The 22783-nt window shown below is 38.8% G+C and overlaps 1 protein-coding gene across 1 annotated transcript in view; it reads right to left on the bottom strand.

Moving 5' to 3' along the window:
• Window positions 1–2921: 2921 nt before the first annotated feature.
• The window catches only part of nr3c2 (nuclear receptor subfamily 3, group C, member 2), a 79258-nt gene continuing 59396 nt past the window's right edge, over window positions 2922–22783 (bottom strand). Inside the window, exons 4-9 of the mRNA XM_086032891.1 lie at window positions 22429–22545; window positions 20996–21334; window positions 16676–16820; window positions 14635–14765; window positions 9919–10076; window positions 2922–8174 (exon numbers count right to left, since the gene is read on the bottom strand). Coding sequence (XP_085889017.1) covers window positions 8019–8174; window positions 9919–10076; window positions 14635–14765; window positions 16676–16820; window positions 20996–21334; window positions 22429–22545 — 1046 coding nt within the window. The 3' untranslated portion in view covers window positions 2922–8018. The remainder of the gene's footprint in view (window positions 8175–9918; window positions 10077–14634; window positions 14766–16675; window positions 16821–20995; window positions 21335–22428; window positions 22546–22783) is intronic.

Raw genomic sequence — 22783 nt, 5'->3', positions numbered from 1 at the left:
CATTCCTACTTTGTATGCTTACTTCCTACTTCAGTCTCGTCATTGATTTTAACGCTGGCTAGGTCACAATTTAATACTTGTGCTTGTGATGCCTCATTACCACACGATTGTTTTGTTTTAATGAACCAACCACCAACAATCTTGGATGACGGATGCTTTGTTTTTAGTTGATTTACAATTTAAGTGAAAAGTGTATCATAGCGAGAGTGAAAAAAAAAAGTAAACGCCGGTTAACATAAAAGCGCATCGCTATTACTTTGCTTGAATTAAGCAAGTCCTAATTGTCTTGGATAATAAATGGACTGTTTTCATCTGTTATTCTACAATAAATACAATGGCAAATGCATGTTGAAATTTGACTTTTTCAAATAAACCAGGTCGCAAAAATGTAATAGCTAATGATTTTGAGCGACAGCAATCAAGTAAACATATGTACTCAAGGTGAAGCGTAAATTTTAGACCCAACAATATGGAGATAATCCAAAATTGATCTCAGCTTTTCTTTATCACGTCAATTTTTTTAGCTTATAGGATCCCCGTTTTCTTAAAAACTTCAGCACTCCCGGCTCCCGTGTTAGAAACACTAACATTAAACTAATGCAAATAACCTTGGAGTATGACTGATGATTGACAATTAACGAATTAAACAAATTGAGGTTTTTAAAAAGCAACATATACTAACAGTAAACGAAGAGCACCGTAAAACGTTGTATTATTCGGAGTTACCGCCTTTGTTGCGTTAATATCAGTAACGCGTACGTCGTCGTGTCGATGGAGAGCAGGCACAGACTCGGAAAGTTAAAACCGGACATCTTCATTTCAATGTCCTCCTTCAACGCTTCCTGGCAATGTTCCAGACACGCTGTGATGCAGTGTCCTTCATGATTCACCACCCCCACCACCACCACCTCACCGCCTTTTTCCCCACCCGTTTTCCTCACACATAACTCAGCGTGTTATGTTTACCTCAATGTACCGGATTATGGTTTACACCAAAATATGAGTTGTTCACCAAATTCAAATAAACGAATAAATCAGGCTTTGTAAAGCATTTACCGTATAGATTAAGCACTACGTAAATGCACTCCATTTACCATCTGCCGTTCTGATCAAATTAGATTTTTCATTCGTTGGACTATGAAGCATTTTTCTGGAGAAGTACAATAAGTATCCAATTCAAGTACTCGCTCGATAACGTAAACATGACTAGCGAACGCAGATATTGAGTGCCAGTCCAAGCTCTGGTAAAAAGTATTTGTACTTCCCACTAGTGCAAACTAACAACCGCAAACGTCCAAATGCAAATGAGGGTTTTATTGGGAAGACTGGAGAAAGTGGAGGGGGTGCTGGGAAAGTGGGCCAAAGACGCTGCCGCCATGTGCGCGGGCGCAGCCGTGAAATCAGCCTGATCCAATAGATTCTGTTTATCTGGCACCACGACAAGTGAAAGCGATTGAAAATCTGGGGGAGATTTGGAGAGGGCTTGCGGATTTGAATGGGGAAGGAGGATGGGAAAATAGAAAAATAAAGCAATACAGTCTGGCAAAGAGATGCGTTTGCAGATAGTGAGGTTAAGTGATTTTTTTTTCCCTCTTCTCTCTTCTACCTTTTGTTTCGTTGGCTTCTCAATCGTCCAATATGGCGCCAATGCATCTGTTTTGAATTCAGCCACAGCTGAACTGAGTTGGGGTTGAGCCCAAGGGCCCAAGGTTCACCTTTCAACAGGACAATGACCTGAAGCACACAGCTAAAATATCAAAGGAGTGGCTTCAGAACAACTTTGAGACCATTCTTGACGGGCCTAGCCAAATTATAAAAATTATATTTTAAAAAATCAGCGAATAGATTCAGATTTAAATGTATTGTCATTACAACAAGTGCAACGAAAAGTAAAGTGCAGGCCATTTCAGTGCAAAGACTAAAAACATATACACGTCTGCATACATACACATACATATATACACACATGTGCATGTACATATTCACATGCATAACATGTACCGTGTATACATGTACACCCACACATAAATAAATAAATAATGAAGTTTTCACTGTTAAAAAGAAAAAAAGGCACATGATAAAACACAGATTGAACAGATATTGAGTTCAACTGTGTTGAATATTGCATGTTGTGAGGTTCCCCCGAGATATGTGCAAATTGAAAAACTGGAGCTTGTTGCATTAGCATATTTCACAGAGTGATTGTTTAGGGCTCTTAACGTAGTTGGAAAAAAGCCGTTTTTCAGTCTATTCGTCCTCGTTTTTATGGACATGTACCGTCTGCCCGACGGAAGTAACACAAACAGGGAATGGCCCGGGCGGTAGGTGTCATTCAAGATGGCCCTGGCTCTCCTGAGGCAGTAAGAGCTGTGAAGGTCGTCTAATGTCGGCAGCGGGCACCCAATGACCTTCTCAGCCATTTTGGTGACCCTCTGGAGTTACTTCCTGTTTGCCGCTGTGCAGATGGCAAACCATGTGCACAGACAGTAGGTGAGGATACTCTCCATGTGGTGGAGCGGTAAAAAGACACAAGCAGTCTCTGACTAATGTTGTTCTTCCGCAGGATTCTCAGGAAGTGGAGTCTTTTTTGTGCCTTCTTAGCCACCTGTGCGGTGTTCTTATTCCAGATCAGCTTCTTCTCAATGTGGACTACCAGGAAGCAGAAGTCACTGACCCTTATCACACAGTTCCCACCAATGAGAATGGGCTGAACGTCCGATTTGTTTTTCCTGAAGTCAATGATGATGAGCTTTTTGTTTTGGTTGTGTTCAAGAGCAGGTTATTTTCTCAAAAAGGTAAATCAGCGGTAGCCTAACCGTGAATACGTGGGGGGCCTCTGTAAACTTGATTTACCAAATGATATATTTTTTCGAATGTTGTATTTAGTTAATTTAAAAAAAAAAAACACAACAGCGGCAAAATGTGGTGACTTGTTGATTTTATTGTGGTGCTGGATAGCGCCTTGGATTAGGAAATCATTTCAACAGCAACAACTCAAAAAAAAAAACAAAAAGATCCATCACTTGACACATTTTGTTACAAAATAAGAAATACTTGATTTTTTGTCACATGAATAATGATGAGAGGGAAAAAAAGTAACAAAAAAATTGGAGAAGAAAAGGTTGTAGATGTCGTCTGTCTCACATTCAGGTAGTAAGTCTGTCAAAATGTATATCGTACATTCATTTCTCCTTCCAACGCAGATAACATGGCGAGTGAGGGTAAACAAATCCTTCTGTAGAAATGTTTTACACTCAACAGAACAAGAAGGATTTTTTTTTTTTTTTTTTGTCGTATGTACAATAGTGTTAAACTAAATCGGGTGCAATTTAAAAAAAGGCACAAGTTTCCCTTTTCATTCTTTTGTTTCTTAAATAAAATGTAAACATCTCGTCATCAAAACGCATGCATTTATCAACATCTTACAAAAAAGAAGTTTGCTTTTTTTTTTTTTTTTTTTTTAGACAAAAGTACTTAAATATTATTTTCCAGCAAAATATAATTCTCTCAAAAATACTTTCCCAGTCAACCTTATTTAAACGTTAGCGTTGATTCCTTACAAAGGACAAACAAATGGCCGGGGCGGAGGGGTGTGGGTGAGCTTGAGGGTCCATTGAGAAAAAAAATGCATCACTGTCCTTTTTGTTTTCCCCAGAAATACAGTGGAACCTTCAAAGTAGAAAATTTGGCACTGCTTGGTTACAGTTGACGTTAGTGAGGGGCGTGGCTTTGGTCAGTGACTCGAGGGGGTTGGTTTAGTAATGTGAGGCTCCGTTCAAACCTTGCTAGCATTTTTAAAACTGCAAAGTTTTTACAATGTTGTGAAAATAGTTGACCTATTTTCATATTGGGTAAAATGTGGTTATTCCAACAATAACCATAAAATGTCACTTGACAGTATCACTCTGCAAACGTTATACTGTTTCCTCCCATTGTACCTTCAAAGGATGAGCAGTTTTACGTTATTTTAGTTTTATTACTAAATGCGTCTCTTTTTAGGACCCAGCAGTTGTCAAAAAGCTTTGGCCGTGGCAAACGGGAAACAGAAGCCTCACCGTGGCCATGAAGTCCCACCGCAAAAATAGACGATTACATAGATGGAAAAAATGCGCTTCCAACAATGCTCAGTCCGGCTATTTATTTATTTTTTTTTAAGTTTCCCGTCTTTCGTTTATCGCCTACAAAATGGCCGTCCGTCCTAGCCGGTTATACGGACCGGTCCATCACATACGTGGAATGCCCAGCTATGTTTGTAGATAGCGCAGGATTATTCTGCCCTATGAATACCATTTTTCCTGTGAAATGACATCACATGACATGTGACAGTAGCCCGATTTTTTTGAATTGTTAAATTATGACTTCTGATATTTCAACTATTATAAAATTCAGACTCTGTCCTTATTGCCTCGTAAAAATTACTCTATTTTCCATAAATTGTATTCTGCATATTTGAGATGTTACAGTAAATGCTACATATAAGTTTTACGATGGCGACAAAATGATATATGCTATTTCCATCCACTTGAGGTTCTAGCAACTGGCATGATGGAGGTTCCACTGTATTCAAAACGAAAGCCGTCAAGGAGGGATTTCCCCATTCCTTACTGCGCTTTACCAAAATGATCAACGTAAACGATGACGTAAAGGACGACAACGCCCCATGCTGCTTCTCAACCGTACCTCCTTTGTGCAAAAATAAAATGAAGCAAACAGGATATGGCTAATCCACCAACAAACACACACATCATTCTCTTTTCACACTGTCAAAATAGGGAAAGTAGTAGTTGGTGGTTGGGGGGGGGATAAGGGGGGGTCCTCAGTAGCATCACGTTTTTTTGGGAAATATGCGTAAACTCAACAAGTGTACAAAATCATACCATAAAGCGTTCCTCCAAACTTGACAATAACTCTCGCTAGTTAGTTAATAGCTGTACATTAAGCACTGCAGATTAAGTCTCTGTTTTAAATCAACTGTACACGGTGTGTGTGAGATGTGCGTGTGTGTGCATGTACATTTGTGCATGTCGTTGCGATTCAACTAAATGCACCTGTGTCCAAATTTTGTGAGTTCTAACCCGAAACCTAAAGAAGTAATACTTTTTAGGGGTTTTTTTTTATGTGTGGGAGGAATAAAAAGAGAAACCCAAAAAGTGGGGATCTCAGAGAGGAAAAAAAAGTATTTCAGATGTATTTAAAACATTTTCAAATGTAAAGAATTACTTTAAAAATTGCCTTGAAAATTTTGGTTGTAGGTTTAAAAAATAATTTTGGGTTTCAGATTTTTATATATATAATTTTTGGCTAAAAATATAAATAAAAAAATTGGGTGTGGGTTTGACTAAAAAATATGTTGTACAAAAAAATTGTTAATGTTGGTTAAGTTTTTGCCTGGGAAAAAAAAATCCCGAAAAATTGAGAGGGTGACTTCTGATTTAAAACAAACCGTTTTTGTTCTTCACAATTTAAAAACATTTATTTTTACGAAAGAAATAGAAATATATTTTCAGCTAAAGAATACCTCACAAAATTTGGACATCATTTTTGTTGGAGGGCTATAGTGTGTGCGTGCGTGTGCTTGTGTGTGTTTGCATTGTTCATTTCAAGTCGCTGTACAAATGTTTTGCCTGGCATCGGTAAGAAATGAAGCACCTTAATGTCGAAGGAGCGGCTTGTCTGGAAAAAAATAAAAATAAAGACAACTCTTATAAAAATGCTTTATTAATGTTATTATTTGTGGGAAGAGTCGGGTCACAAAGGGCTGGCTTTGCTTGTGAGTAAAAACAGACGTGAACTGGACAGCTGCTCTGGAGATAACACAAATGCCCGACCACCATTACCGCCCAGCCAATCCATTAGCGGCATTTTGTAGTTGTTGTTTTGTTTTGTTTTTACAAACGTAATCACTCAACATTAACGTCTTGATTGTACAGCCTCCATTTTAGCCTATTGCATATTACTTTGGATTGTTTCATTGCACATCTGAACTGCAAAACTGTACCGTTGAGTCCAAAATAATTCATACCCTACCTACTCGAAGATCTGACGTTAGAAATGAATGAGTTGGGCTGGAAATGAGACAAGAAAGTGACGATTCAAAAGTTAGCGCTGTTTTATTTGTATGACGGTTCTTTTCCAAGCCGTTAAAATAACTTCACTCATCATATTTTAACTTTATTGTCGCAAATTAGTTTTGTTGGTTGCCAGCCAATTGCAGGGCACACATAGGCAAACAACACTCACACTCACAATCACACCTAAGGACAATTTAGAGTGTTCAATCAACCTACCGTGCATGTTTTTGTAAGTACCCAGAGAAAACCCACGCAGGCACGGGAAGAACATGCAAACACCACACAGGAAGGTTGGAGCCCGGAATGGAACCAACAACCTCTGTACTGTGAGGCGGACGTGCTAACCAGTTAGTATCGCGCAAGAAATTGTACATTTCCAAGGATTAAAACTTCAAAACTAAAACCGGATTAAAACTTTATTCTCTTCAAATGATCTGTTTCTCGTAAAAACAACTTTATTCTTATGTTAAATATGATTGTATGATTAGCTATAATGTATTCTTTTAAAGTTCAGATTTTTTTTCTCAGAAAAATATAATCTTTCCTGTATTTTTTTCATATAAAGATTTTTCACATAAAATTCAGATTTTTGTTCCCCCCTTACGAAAATTTGCGATTTTTTTCCCCTCATGTATTTAGAATCGGTTGCTCGTAAAAGAAACAGTTGTACATATTTCTCTCCCAAAAATGTTTTTTCTTATTTACTTCTCGTAAAACAACTTTATTAATATATTATGTAGTTACAGTATCTATGAATATAAACTATATTCTTGCAAAAGAAAAGGATCTTGTTTTTCTTTTTTCGGGATTTGAAAAACATCCCATAGAATTTTAATTTTTTTATTACATTTAACATTTTTTTTCATCTTAAATTAAGATTTTTTTTCTCTTAAAACTGGGATTTCTTTCTCTAAATGTAGTCTTTTTCTTGTGATTTATTTTTCCTTGTAAATATATTTCTTAATTTCAAACAGCGTTTTTCTCATAAATCCTTTTTGAACTTTAGTCTTCTAATTCAGTATTTTTAATATTCAAGACTTTCTGTTTTTAAATCTGTTCGTCACAAAATCACTGAAGTGTATCTTTAGTTAATATTTAGCTTTTTCTTGACTTTTTCTGTTTTTCTTCTGCATTTACAACTTTTTTCTCATATTAAAAAATCTCACAATAACTTGCTTTTGAAACAGTTCATCTTTTTCTCACACATAAATCAGTATTTTTTTTAAATTACTTTTTCCATCAGAATGCACACATTGAAAAAACGTAAATTGTAAAATAAGCCTCAAACATAATTTCTGAAAGTTCTTTTCCCACTTTCTTGTGTTGTATCCTGTATATTCAACACATAAAAGTCACTCAGGTATGAATCATTCTGGACCAACACCAAGTGAATTTGAAAGTGATCTCATGGTGAAGCATGTACATAAGTTATACATGTAGCCCTTGGAATATATTCAACTAGACCTTTGGCCTTTTAGTCAAGCGTGTTGTTTTTTTTTTTGTCTGCCCTCTAGTCCTGCTGTAGATATGCTGCAAAGCAATGTCTATCTATTGGCATATATACTGTATATTAATTCTTGTACGTGAGAGACTGCATAAGCCACAGTTAATTTGAGTGATATTTTTTTCGGGATTTTTAGTGCATCTGTGTCATGTGGTGTGTTAGTGTGAATGTAGCACTAGCACATCCTAGGAAATGTATGGCTTTATCTCCGTTGAAAAGATAGTTAGCGTCTTTGGGGTGCACAGGGGTTATGGGGGGCGGGGGCAGCATTGCAGACGGATATATTCCCGACTCCGACCCGACAAATCCGGTCCTTTGTTTTTGTCCAGCGCGTTCTGGCGGCGCACTACGGGTGCTCGCTCGCTCGCGACGTTTTGCGGCCTTGCCGTTTCTCCGAGTTCTCGGCCAAGCGTTTTTGAATGTTTGTTTTTTTTTTTCCCCCGTCACTTCTTGTGGAAGTAGATGGTGTGGGTGAGGCCCGACTCCACCTTTGGTATCTGGTCGCTGATGATCTCCACCAGCATGTCGGGGAACGCCACCTTCAGGGCCTGCGATTCGCGGAAGGTGTAGAAGCAGAAGTCCAGCAGGTTGGCCACCAGCTGCCGCACAAAACAAAACAAAAAGCATTTTATATTCAATACGGACCCGTTTCAGAGTTCTCTTTGGGCTCTTTTTGAAGTCATTTCCAGAGTGCATGGCTGTTTTTTTTTTTTTCAATGGCCAATGGGACACAGATGATTCAGACTTATGAATGTTGCCTAGCAACAAACTTTGAATATGACCAAGGGGGAAAAATTATTCTGCTATGTAAAAAGACCTAAGTGTTTTTTTGTCATAATAATTTAATGGTTTTACAACTTTTTTTTTACTAAAATGATTTTATTCTCTAAATTGACATTTTTAATGCGAAGATAATACTTACAAAATGTTCCTCTTTTAATGTTAAATGATGACATTTTTTCTCAATGATCGTTAAATTAATTTCTCAAAAAGCAGTATGTATGTAAACATCAATATATTCAGTGGCCAATGGGGCACACTTAATTCAGCCCTTTGAATTCTGCCTAGTAACAAGCTTTTTAATGTGACAGGGGAAGAATCTGACTTTTTCACAGAACAATTGATAATCATGGACTAATCTCTTAAAGTGACAAAACTATGACTATTTTAGTAAAATTGTGATATATTTCACCAGTGTTTTTGTAAAATTACGACTTAATGCACTTTTGTAATAAAATCACTTGTTTTATCAATACAATTAGAAATTGCAACTTTTTCTCGCATATAAATCTCCTAGTATTCCTGTATTCCCATAAAATATTCTTTTTTCAAAATCTCAAATCAAAAAAATGTTGTGAATTACAATTTTGTTTCTCCTTATGATTTTTTTTCTTCTTATTATTATTATTTTTTTTACGAATGGGGTTATTTTAAGTCTGATTGTTTTCTGTAAAATAAAAATCTAGAAAATGTAGATTTTTTACAACTTTAATCTAAAATTAGTACTTTTCTATCATTTTGACATTGGTGTCAAATCTAAACTTTATTAGTGTCTAATTACGATTATACTTTTACAAAGGGTCATAAAATTAAAAATGTGTTTTTGAGATTTTTCAACTTTATTCTTATAAATGGTGTAAATCTTTATTCGAATATTAAGTATCGGTTTTGTGATAATAGCATTGTATTTTCTTGCTATCACATTCATACCAAGTTTCGCCGGATCACAAATGTGTGTCTTTTTTGGCCTTGGAAAAGGCACAAAAAGCTACATTGGAGTCCAGCAAGCTGAAGTGGAGTCCAAAAATGAGCTTTTATTCAAAGAAACGGACGCTGACTGTACCCTTGTTTATGCTGCGGAATAGACTTTGACCCCTTTCCAGTTCAATTTACCTCACCACAAGGGGTCACTTGTGATTTCAGCATTTATGATGCATTAACCACATTCATCCACTCATTAATGTTAGTGAATTTTGGCAAGTGGGCGCTCTACAGTGACCACTGCTAACTGCGATCCAGAAAACTGTCAGTTGGCATTGATCCCCCTTCTGTTCTGGTCGGCCGAAATAACCGCAACCCCTCGGGGGGTTGGGGGGGGGGGGGGTGCAGATTGGGATGCAGTAATCCTTATTTGGAGGCACTGCATCAGCCAACCGCTAAGTATGATCCAAATCCGCTCTGCTGCCATTCCAGAAAGGGAGAAAAAAATCCAATGATATCAGTGGCCCAAAGTTGCCAGTGAACACCTCGCTGCTTGCGCAACGCTGCCAAAGGAGCGGTGGTACTGTAGTAGGCGGCGGCTGGCAAGGGCGACGCTGTACCACCGTGCCGGGGTATACTTACACCATGCATGGCGTCCAGTAGCTTGGTGAGCTGGAAGAAGCGCTGCCAGGTCTGGCCGGAGTTGTTGGTGGCCTTCCCCACGGAGCGCCGGAGCTCCTTGATGTAATTAACTCGCATCTCCTCGAACGCCGCCTGGTTCTTCAGACCCTCTTTGGGAACTGCGAAGCAAGCAGATGTCACAGTATTGCTTGACGAGCCAAGTATCTTTTTAACATCACGCTGTAGCCTCCGATACCACTGATCAACACGAAATTGGCTGGACATGTCGATCATAGCAGGGCGCACAAATGGTAAATGGTCTTTCACTTGTATAGCGCTTTTCCACCTACAAGGCTCTCAAAGCGCTTCACACTGACTTCTCATTCACCTACTGATGTTGCAGCATCAGGAGCAATTGGGGTTTTACTATCTTGCTCAAGGATACTTTGACATGGTCACAAGGGCTGGGGTTCGAACCCACCACCTCTCGGTTGGGAGACAACCACTCTAGCCATGCCGCCCCCAAAATGTTTCAATGGCCCATTTCAGAAAGTCAACAGGAAATCTGTTATTTTCATGGCAAATTTAACAAAAAACAGCCTTGGAAAATTCAAGAAAAAAATTGCACTTATCCACATGAAATTGAGTGAACGTATCTAGTCTCAAGAACCCGTGCCTGAATTGAGCATAATTTGGACATTTTGTTTCGAAACAGCATTTTGCGCACAAATTCCAGTCCGAGTTAACAATTTGTCAAAATGCTTGCTGCTGCTCCCACAAACTTTGATGTACATATCGGACTACATATATGGTTCATTTGGTTTGCCCCAAAAATCATAAGCCAAAATCGAAAAATCTGACATTCTTACAGCTTTTAAGAAGCATGAGTTCCACATTTCATCTGCAAGACATCAGATTGTCGGTGGAGCTGGAAAACCGGCCAAACATGTGGACCAGCGGGAATGTTATCAACTCGTAAATTCTTTGCGTTTTAGACACATCACCAAGAAAACGGCCCTTTTTATAGCACAGCTTCTTGAAATACAGCAACGGTTTGAAGGGCAATGAGTCGAGATGATGATGCGGTGGAACGGCTCGCCCGTTGGCCACTTCCTGTCGGTTGGTATTGCGTCTGTTTAAAGAAGGGATAGTCTTAGGTCAATAACTCGGGAGTGTGCTTGCTTATCCGTCTGATCATTTTCGCCTCTTTCTGCACAGACGAGCAAACCCCTCGAGGCGTGGCGTTCACCAAGAAGATCCAAAAACAGATTAGTGCAGGAGAGTGTGAGGCGGGCAGGACTTATTTCATGGCTAACATGATGAGAATGTGCTAATACCCAAAAGATGTGTTGGGCCTTTTGTTGTTGTTGTTTTTTCTCCCTTCCCGCTGACCTACATATGACCTGAATAGAAACTGACCTGGCATTTAGGAGCGGTACAGAGGATGCCCCCACCCCACCGCCCATCACCCTGCCTCAAAACAGGTCAAGCTAAAAATATTACGGTAATTGGTGTCATAGATTTTTTTTGCTGCAGGTAACGCAGCCCGTTTGGGGGCCTCAATATGCTCGAAACTTTATTTAAAACTCACTCAGAAGTTGACTCATGGAAAGTTTGAACATATAGGCCTCCGTCACTCGTCACAAGTCTATCGTAAAAAGATGCACGAAAGTCTCAAGAACCCAAGCCCGAAATAAATCACAGAAAATGCACCGTTTTGGTTTGTTTGAAGCAGCCATTTTGGTAACGAATTCCATGAAAAAGGGAGCTGGGAAAATATTCAACCGTGACCGAGTCCCGAAAATGCCGCGTTCTAATTGGTGACTCATTTGCAGTATCATGCCTGTTTGTTCGGAGGTGAAGTGAAAGCGTTCGCCTACCCAATGCCAAATGGGGTCATCAGACACCACGGGCTGGGTTGAAACCTAAGCCCAAGGTCAGAGAGCATTAGCAGCTCCTCTCCCGTCCTCTTTATCCCCTCGTGCTTTCGTTGGTTCCAGCCCAGAGGCGCTCATCGCCCGCCGTCGTGCGCCGACGAGCTCTGACAACTACTGTGTAAACACTCTCTTCCCTTTCCGCCAGCTTGCTCTCTGAATGGCTGGAACTAACGGAGCTTTCCCAAAAAGTCGCCTAGGAGATGGCATGCTCGCTTGTGAAAATGAGTCACAACCGCTTCCCCAGGGCTTCCAAATGGTACAGTCGCACTTAACAGTTTTCTGTGCTTGGGATTAGAAAATGGGCTTTTTATCTAACCCTACCCTAACCTTTCCATCTTTAATATTACAGGCAGCAGACGTATATTAGAATCCCTAATTCTAACACTTACCTTACACGAACTCCAAACCTTACTCCAACACAAATCCTGACCTTACCCTACCTCATACTCTGCCCCATACCCTACGTCACCCTTCCTCATTGTTCATGTAATACCTCTAACCCTAACCCAACCACAAGTATAGTCTACCCTAATCCTAACCCTACTGCATATACTAACTCTAACCCTACTCTTACCGTGCCATAACAACTCTACCCCTATCCAAAACTCAACCTGTACGCCGACTGCGAACATTCAAAAGGTGGTTGTGCATTAAGACTTTGCAAATCTTGTTTTGCTTAGCCTTTCTTTACCAAATGACAAATGACAGTAGTCGAGAAAGAGGGGAAAAATTGCAGCTCTTGGAGCACGGCCTGGCTCGGCAGTGCTCGGTGGCAAAGCTCCAGGCAAGCAGTGAGCACCGGAGAGGGAGGCCACGGCAACAGAAGGCCCTGCGATGACCCCCCTTTGACTCTCCTTTTGTCTTTGTTTTTCAAAGATGGCTTCGTTTTTCACTCATTGCTTTGTCCTTAAATGTACCCTCAGCTCACCCGGTTTGGAAAAGTAAATCATAGGCTAATAGATTACAGTATTATTTCTTTTTTTTAAAAAGTATATCCATGCTACTTCTTGGCCAAAAAGATCTATGTTCTCTTTTCTCAGGGCATTTTTGGGCCCGAGAAAAAATATCCAGCCAGGTTTCACAACCTCAAGTCTGTATTTTTCTTTATTAATCGGAATATTTATGGCGAATAACAAACTTAATAGCCCAATGCATACTTAACTACTCGATACTTAACTCTGCATGCATTCTCCCATTGTGTTTAGTGGCCTGTGCTTTTAAAGACCGTCTTCCAGCACGCACGCTATTGACATTATAGTCATTGAACTATTTTGACTAAATTTGACATTTGGGAACTAGTGACCAGGCGTCCTCTTTTCCCACAACGAATACACATTTTGGGATCTATCTATCTCTATCTTGAGCCACTTAAACTATTCCTCAAAACGGTTTGGTTTAGTGGTCTCAGTTCTAAGAATTTGTAAAATCATGTTTCAGTTAATTAAGATCGTTCTGGTGCAGTTTGGAATTACAAATCTCGGGCAAAGACACTTTTGCTACATCCTGGGTCAAAACGTCTCTGTACAACTGTTTTTGTTTGCTATTTTTTATTTTATTATATTTTTTTATGTGAAAACCTATTGGTTGTCAGTCAAAGTGCATTTTGTCCAGTCAGAAAGTCTGGAAAAATCTCAGTCATCGGACTTTTCTGTGCATGCTGACATCTCCATCCATCATGAATATTTCCAATGATTGGCACCGGTGTCGGCGGTTCAAACACGTCCAGCCAGCATGCAGACTTCAGAAACTCGCTACTACGCTGCTTAATTTCACCCCCTTCTCGCTCCACCATCGCCAGCATGTAAAATGCATGAACTGCAGGTCCCAGTGGGCTTTTGAGACTTTTGGCAGTGTTTTATAGCCACTGACTGGTGTGGATAGTGACAGTCTGTGATTGGTGGGGGGAAAAAAAATTATAAATTTCAAATGAATGTTAGTTAGCCCACCGATAACTCAGTGACCAGGTGTCCTCTTTTTATTGGATATTTTTTCTATAATCAAGTCTGCATTTTTATTTAGTAATTGATCAAGCCAAAGTAAATAGTAAAAAAAAACATTAAAAATGTAAACCAAATAACACTTTAATCTGCATTCACACTTCCACTGCACTGTGGCTTGAGTTTCTGTTCAGTACCACTTTCCAGCGTGGTCAGAAAGTATCATCAATAGCTAGATTTGAAGTCACTTTTCGCACAGTTAATTGGTGTCCTATATGCAGGTCTAAATTACTGCCAGTGACCAGACGTCCTATTTTCCCAAAACATGGGACCAAGGAATTGTACCCAGCTGGTATATTAATTGAATTTTATTATAAAACAAGTGTATTATAGGATGAAGGATGAGTATAGGATGAAAAACAACAGTTTGATCAGTATGACCATGATGCATGATCATTCGCCAGATTTTCAGTGGTCTTGCAGTAACTGGGCTGAGATGTCAGTCATTAAAGCACTGCCAGTGATTGGGCCCAAGGACCAGGTGTCCTCGTTTCTCCTGACATATTGGAACCTAAAAAAGTCCCCAGCTGGGATTTGAAAATTACCCAGGATTTCACTCCTTGCGTTATTCAATTTTATTTTAGGCCAAGTGAGAGTAGAGGATGATAAACAACCGCATGGAACTTCAGTCTGCATGCATTTATCTGGTGCTCTGTAATTTCTTATAAGTCATGTCTCCGTGTTTGACCATCCATCCTAAAAAAGTCCTCTAAACTAACTTCTAATTTGCATTCTGGGAAACTAGCCTATCACAATACCCTTCGAACGTCAGCATTTAGTGACAAAGATGAAGTCTTACTTACTTGTGCTGAGAAGCAGCAGGACTTTCATGGAGAGGAACTCGTCGTAGGTGAGCTGCAGCCGAACAAACTCCTGGCTCACCTGCCTCATGCCCAGACACAGGCTGTACATGGCAGACTGCTGCATCCGCTCCCTGAAAACGGGCGAGGAAGGATAGTTATGCGGTGGCATTGAGACAAAGGCAGCGCCTTTACTTTGTAATTATCGCTCTATAAGATATCGACCATATCTAGCAAAGTAAGAAACTTAAGGCTCAACATTTTTTGCAGCACAGTTTGCGAGCCAAAATGTCCATTTTGCGCCTCACCAAAACACATTGTGTAGCAATCCAAAACAAACATATAATAAACACAACATCTCTTTCACACTATAGCTCCTCCACAACTGGACTCAACACGCAGACCGACTCAATCGCCGACTCCCACGTCACTCAACAGGCTAGGCCGCACCTTTTAAAGTTACACACATTCAAAGTCACAGATAGTACACACAAGAATTTTGCATTGCAGATACAGCACAGTATCTATGTAATATGAGGTGGAGTAACATAGATGTAATGTAACATCATGTAAGGTACTGTAACTTATGTCTAACATAACATTTTGTATTAGATAAATGTTGGGTTTATGCAGCTTAGCACAACTTAATGTAATAAGATAGCATACTGAATCTAATGCAATGTCTGTTAAACATAAGTTAAGCCAAGTCAAGTCAAATTTATTTATATAGCCTTTAATCACGTGCAGGAAAGTCTCAAAGGGCTTCACATGACCATAGCCGACAGCATATACACGACATCCCCTGATCTTAACCCCCAGGAGGACAAGGAAAAACTCCAAAAACTTTGAAACCTTGAGAAGGGACCGCAGATGGGGGAATCCCCCTTCCAAGATGATTAGGCTGCAATGGATGCCGAGTGGGCAACATTTAACACAAATTATGGTACTGCTGTACCTGCTACAGTATTTGTTAAAATAATGTGAAAGTTAATTTAACGTAACATCCATTACTCTATATCTAACATACGGCAAGCAAATGTACAATCCATCAAGCATATTGTAAGGTAATGTAATGTGCATTTATCACAATGTAACAGAAATGTACCGTAAAATAAATCTAATGTAAGGTATGTAACGACATAACATGTAATGTAAGAATGTCCGCCCCTCACATGCACAATGAATGGAGTGGACAACGGCGCGCTGCAAGTTCACAGTGAACGAAAAGGGCTTCAAGAGCCGCATGAAACCGGGCAAAGAGCCCCTTGCGGCTCGCAAGTCGCGGGTTGGCCAGGCCTGATATAGTGGCGAACGCTTAACTGCAGATAAAATAGGCCGCATAACATACAGTATAGTATGTAAGGTAAAGATGACCAACATCAACATTACAAAAAATGATCTTTGTGCTGAGTTGCTGCACATATTCTTTCGTTTGCTGTTTGCCTGGAATTTTTTTTGCTGACTCACTGTCCAAAATGAGCTCCGGCTTTTTGCTCAAAATTGTTTGACTCGAAATTCCTTTCCCTTGGCCGGAAGGAGAACTCATCTCAACATTTGCGCTCAGGCAACTCACACAAGTCAGCGTCCAGCTGAAAAAACAATTAGTTGCTTTTTTTTTTTGTTTGTTTTTTTTTCCCGGCCAACCGTGACATCAGATTTTTTCTTTTTAAAGGGTTACAAATGTCCCATCCAGCCTGTGAGTTGCTTAAGCAGTGTGCGGTAACACAGTAAACAGGCATGTTGCAGTGTTTTGGAGGGAAACCCCTCCAGCTGACACATTTCTTCTAAAACCTTCAATTTTGCCAAACTCAGTGTACATCGAACCCCCGCAGTTCATTGTTCTCACTCAGCCTAAAGCAAATTTTAAAAAATGAAAATTAAAAGCAAATACCGCCTACAAAATTAGTTAGCTCCCCAAATGCAACCATAATGACCAATAGTAGCGTAGTAGGCCCATGCATTCATGAAAAGGAAGGCATTTTATTTTTAAAAAGGAAAGTTAATATTATTGTAAGATCCTGTATGTGTGTGTATGTGGACCTACTCGTTGAAGATGAGGTCAGGGGCGAAGTAGAGCATCTGTCCGTTGGTGTGTTTGTAAGAGCGCCAGCCAAGACAAAAGGAGGACAGACACATCCACGAGTACTGGATCAGCGTAATTTGGTCTTCGATGGGCAGGCCCCGAAAACCTAGCACCAAAACACACCGAGTCAATCCTGACACTATTGAAAAGGCTTGGGACATTTATGCGTTTTGTCATGCATTCTAATACAAATTGTTGGTGGTCCGATGCAATTATGGTGAAAAAGTTGACAATTTTACACCACAGTGGTTCTCCAACATTTTACCCTAAAGCCAAGTGTTGGTCAAAACCAGGACAGACCCTAAATTCCTAAAAAGATATAAACTTGTGCTAAGCTTTTATATAGGGGAAAAATATTTCAGAAAGGGTTCAATTGAAATTTAAATTAAAAAAAATGTTAACAATTATTTTAATAATGGATTAATCCAGTGTTTCCCAACCTTTATTGAGTCAAAGCACATATTTCACATTGGAAAAAATCTCATGGCACACCACATAGCAAAACGATTCACTAAAAGTAGATAAGCAGGTTAATTATGTACCTTCCATCACTTTGTGGAAGACCATTTAATTGTTTTGCCTCATCATATGTGGTTGGCATAGACTACAAAACAGTTTTTTATTGGTACATATTTTTTTTGTCAAAATAATTTATATTGGATGATTTCCCAGCCTACACCCGATGATCTCTCATGGCACACTGGTTGAGAATCACTGGATTAATCTGTCGGTTATTTGGGCGGTTAATCGATGAATCAGTTAAAAAAAAGAGCATGTTTTAATTTCCATCTCTTTATTCAAAAACAGGACAAAATATCAAATTGGCAGTGCAGCAAATGCCCAAACAAAAAAAATTATGATTCAGTTACTAGTTTGGTCCGTAATGTTAGAAATTCTGAAAAATGTTGATCGTTTTTTTTTCCAAAGTAAAAGCAAATGTTTTATTTTGATGCAAAGATAATCCGCCTGCTTGCATGGAGGAATACAAAAATGGAAGAATATTTACTGCTAAGGCTGAAGTTACAAGGATTTGGGGCAATTTTCGATTGAACAAGGTGTCTAAACGATTAATCGATTATCAAGAACAATTATTTAATAATTTGTTAATTGATTAGTTGTCGACTAATCGTTGCACATCTAGACACAAGCAAAACGTATTTCAGATGACGAAAGACTGCTGTTGATCATCCACAAAGCAGAAAATATTTAAAAATGAAAGTAAAATTACAATTTTGAGGCCCATGCTTTTCTTCAGGCAGCAACGTTACTTCTTTGTATAAAAAGTAGCTGACAATTGTAAACAAATGAAACAAATCCCATTTTCAGCAATTTCCCATAGAGTAGCGCCTATCTTTCACCCAAGTGTTGCATTACCACTACTATTTACAGTATTTGTAATCCACACGTCAAGGATAACGCTGCGTCTTCTTGTAACATGCAAAATCCCAGCGAGAATTCCAGCTATGATGCCTTGCGAGGGCCTCCAGAAATAGAATCCGGAATGGGAACGGTGCCAAACTCTCAATGAATGCCTGGCGAGGAGCTCCACATGCGCCACATAACAACACAAAAAGCCAACCGAGGACAGACAAGCGACTTATCCGCCCGGCGCTGGGACTATTTGTGTCTGTGGGGATGTCGCTTTCCTCCTTTTGAAACATGTCGCTCACATTCCGTAATGCCATACATCGGTGGCTCAACTTGCGAGTTCAATTGGTTCTGTGACCACACTTGTAACTTAAAACACTTGTATAGCAATTGTTATGCAATCTTTAACCATTGAAATGAAAAGAAATGCCATGAATCCATTCCGTCTACCCAGTGGTGTGCAAAGGAGAGTGCCGACATTGGCGCTGGTATCCACCTCAGAGAGGGCATCCACACCCCCCCAATATGCATTCGCATGGTGTGTAAACTGCCTGTGCGGATTAATTTTTCATTTTTTAACACAAATCAAATATATTTGTCCAGCAGAACAAATTTTTGTCTACTAAAATGTATTTATTTTTATTCATTTATTTTACCTGCAATGTAGTAGAATAGTAAATTGAATATGGCTCATTGAAGAGCAGTCATTATAAAACGCACATTCAAAAGTGACGATTTAAAAACAATTGTTCATTAAATAAAAATAGCGGATGGAGTGTTGTTCTAGAATTTTAAATTTTAAAGTCACAAATTTGAAATTATTTTGCGTCACTTGACCCACATAAAACTTCACAGCTAGCATACAAAACTGCAAATTCAAATAGATTATGGAAATCTACAATAAAATAAAGGGAAGAACAAAAATAAAGCCAGCAGGAGAAATTTTATTCTAAAATTTTTTACATTTTTTTTTAATATCTAGATTTTTCTTTTGATACAGCAATTTGATCTGCATTGTAACAGAATGGTTTCATTTGCCCTTTTAATTTATAGCTTTCATGCTGGAAAAAGTCACATCTGAAAATAATTCGAAATGCATCAAATTTAATAAAAAAAAAAAAAAGGCCAGTATGTAGTACTAAAATAAAGAGAAGGACAAACTGAATTTTAAGTTTTTAAAAATATGTCTCAGGGCATTTTGACTCACAATCTCTTCTGTCAAAAAAAAATGGCAAATTATAACACAAAGATAAATTATATATTTAAACAAAGTAAAAAGAATATTGTCCTCTGAAAAACACATATGTCCATTTTTTAATTTTTTACGTGAATGGGGTTTCTGCGTTACAGACATCCCATTAATGTGAAAATTTTTAAAAATGTCCAAAATTGAACATATGCTTTCCACGGGACAGCGATGATATGACAAAAACAAGGCCAGGATAAGTTTTATGTAAAAATATTCAACATTCATGAAAAATCGCCTCGCAGCAAATTGACTCACAGCACACATAAAAAAACATTTAAAAAATACAGCCAAGAGACAAACTTTTATCTCAAATATTGTACATAAGAACCTACACTTTTTTTACACAATTTTTTTTTTTTCTTTCTTCTTCTTCTTCTTAGGGGGCAACTTGACGGGCAATATAAAAGGATGTGATTTAATACGGCTCTGACTTTCAAGCTAACTGGTTGATATTCCCCCACGGAACATCTTTATCTCATCTAACTGCGCTTTAATGAGACGCATCAGAGGCAACATATGGCCAGAGCAGTGATGTAAATGCCTTCACTCTTATAAATCCCCATTTCTATTTAATGCTCAAATAGGATTTCATGGGTAATCTTATTGGAAGATTTGTACAACGGTTTCCAGGGCTGAAAGGAAAGAAAAGTGGGAGGCCTGACAGACAACACGAGCGGGCGCGGAGATGAATATCGTCTTCATTAAGACGTGGAATTGCATTACAAGAGGCTTTTCATTTGCGTTTTATTGGACTGGCATTTAATAGAAAGTGGAAGGTTCAACGTGAGACGTGATGGCGGCGACACTTTCGGCACTTTGTCGAGTAACGTTTTTAACTGTCATACAAGTGCCTAAAGATGCTGTGTGATTAAGAAAAAGTGAAACGAAACTACTCACCCTCTGACCACGCGTGACCGAGGGACATTCTTAAATGTCATGAAAAAGTGAAAAAAGAAATTCAGCGTTGTATAATAAACAAATTAAAACTACTCAATATAAGTCATCATATATGCTGATGTCTTTGGAAGCAGTTTCCAATTTAAAAAAAAAAAATAATTTTTAAATCATTAGAATTCATAATACTCATACGTTTTCAGATTTATTTTTTTACTATTTACAAAATAACTATTATTGATTACATGTAATCATCAGGCATACATATGAAAATTAAAACAAAAATATCCATCCATATATAATAAAATAATGTATATATGTATGTAAATGTATATATATATATATATATATTAATATATATATGTATGTATATATACATATATATATATGTATACATATATGAATATATACGATATATATACAATATATATACAATATATTTATACGATATATATGTGTGTATATATATATATATAAATATATATATATATATTTATATGTATACATATATGAATATATACGATATATATACGATATATTTATACGATATATACTGTGTATATATACTGTATATATATATATATATATATATATATATATATATATATATATATATATATATATATATATATATACTGTATATGTATGGAATCACTGCCCTAAATTATAACATGTATTTGAAGGCACTGCTGAATTGCTCCAAATGTGTGTCTTTTCGAATGAAAAAAGCAGACCCCAAAATAGCATCGAGGCCACACGTCCGCACTAACCTGGAAGTACTTTGGCCCACTTGACCAGGCGCACCATCTGCTTGCCGGCCAGGCAGTTGAGGCTGGACAGCAGGTGGTCGGTGGTGTCGGGCTGCGTGTTGTCGAATCCCGAGTACACCTCTTCGGGCTCGATGAGCTCCAGCACGCTGCAGATGGACGGCGACAGGAAAGGTGTGACCACGCTGGCCCCGCGGGGCACCAGGGCGGCGTTGGTAGTGCTGGCATTCAGCTCCTTCTCCGATGACAAGAAGTCCACGCCGGACGCCGCCTGGCTCTCCTTGGCTGCCTGCGGGTCATCACTGACGCCCTTTAACTTGCCCAACTTCTTGGATTTACGAGCTGTTGGGAGGAGCGCACTTTTAGTCATAACTGAAAACTGAAATGATCATCGACCAAACGTAGTGCGGAATTTTACATGGACTGTAAAATGTAAGCCAATGTAGTGATGCATTAGAATAGCAATAGAATAGTCCTCGGAATAGGAATTAAATCGAATCGTGGGCCTCCAATCAGAATCGGATCGAATCTGAATCTTGAGGTACCCATGGATTCCCACCTCTAGTGGTCACTGCACCAATCAGACGCCACAGCGTTTCACGACCTCCGACGTCGGATTGGTGTATCTAGGCCTTAACATAATAGCCAGTCTGTAAAAGTAAGCTTTAACAAGAGATTGTCATCGACTCATGTGGGCTTAAAAATTCACTTATATAGCTTCAGTTAAATCTTAGAAGTTAATTGTAAAACAAACTTGAAGCCAATGTGATGAGGCCATATCATGTGGTTTGTTTGATTCAGCATTTTGAACCAGAGGAGGCAAGAAAACCATTTTTAATGATATAAGAGAGGAGTGTGTTGTGATAATCTAACCTGGAAAAAATGTGAGCATGGATCAATTTTTCACAGTCAGGTTTCATAATGATTGATTTTATTTTGGCTATGATCTGTTTGTGGAAGGCAACTCTACTAATGTGAGCTGTGAAGATGAGGTCTGGATAAACATTGACTCCTGCATATTTGGTTTTAAGTGAGATATTATTTGGAATGGTGCGAAGGCAGAATGTAACAATAAATGTTGACTTCGGCATGTTGAAGAGAATTAGTTCATTTTTCCAGTTACTGAGTTGGAAAAACCTAGATACTATCTAGCAACTGATGACAGTTAGGCATTCTTTTACCGCAGCTACCAGTCTTAAAAGAAGGTATACAGTATCTGTGTTTTGTCTGCATAGTGGTGAAATAAGACTTTGTGGCGCTTCATTATTTGGCCAAGGGCAGCATATAAATAGGCAATAAAATCGGGCCTAAAATTGAACCTTGTGGTACACCACAGACAAGGATAGAGGTGGGTAAGCTGCAAAGGTTCGCTTTCAATGATACAAAAGGGTGTTTTACTGTATTAGCATCCTAGCTACAGTACTTTGAGTCCTCACCTCCGAGGTTCATCCCGGCCTGGAGGCACTTGCGTACGCGGCACGCTGGGCAGTTTTTCCGTCGGATCTTGTCGATGATGCAGTCGTTCCTCCCGGCGCAAAGGTAGTTGTGCTGGCCTAACGGAAACAAATGAAGAAAGTCTGTGTATGATTTAGCATGAGGGTCAAAGTTGTGCTCTGCCCCACCTGAACAAGCAGAGCGCACTATGACAACAGCCGAGTATGCCTTGCAACAGATTCACCTGTTGTAACTTGTCCAATGAAAAGCTTGTTTATTGGGGCGGGTTGAAGTTGGTCGCCATTTTGGACTTTTTTTTTGTTTTTTGTATTTTAGTTGAATTAAATTTAATTGAAC

The sequence above is a fragment of the Filicampus tigris genome, chromosome 6, assembly GCF_054856515.1.
Source record: "Filicampus tigris isolate MCC_2025a chromosome 6, RoL_Ftig_1.0, whole genome shotgun sequence".
NCBI classification, from domain to species: Eukaryota; Metazoa; Chordata; class Actinopteri; order Syngnathiformes; family Syngnathidae; genus Filicampus; species Filicampus tigris.
Note: the sequence above shows the minus strand (reverse complement) of the source record. Positions and strands in the feature narration are given on the sequence as shown.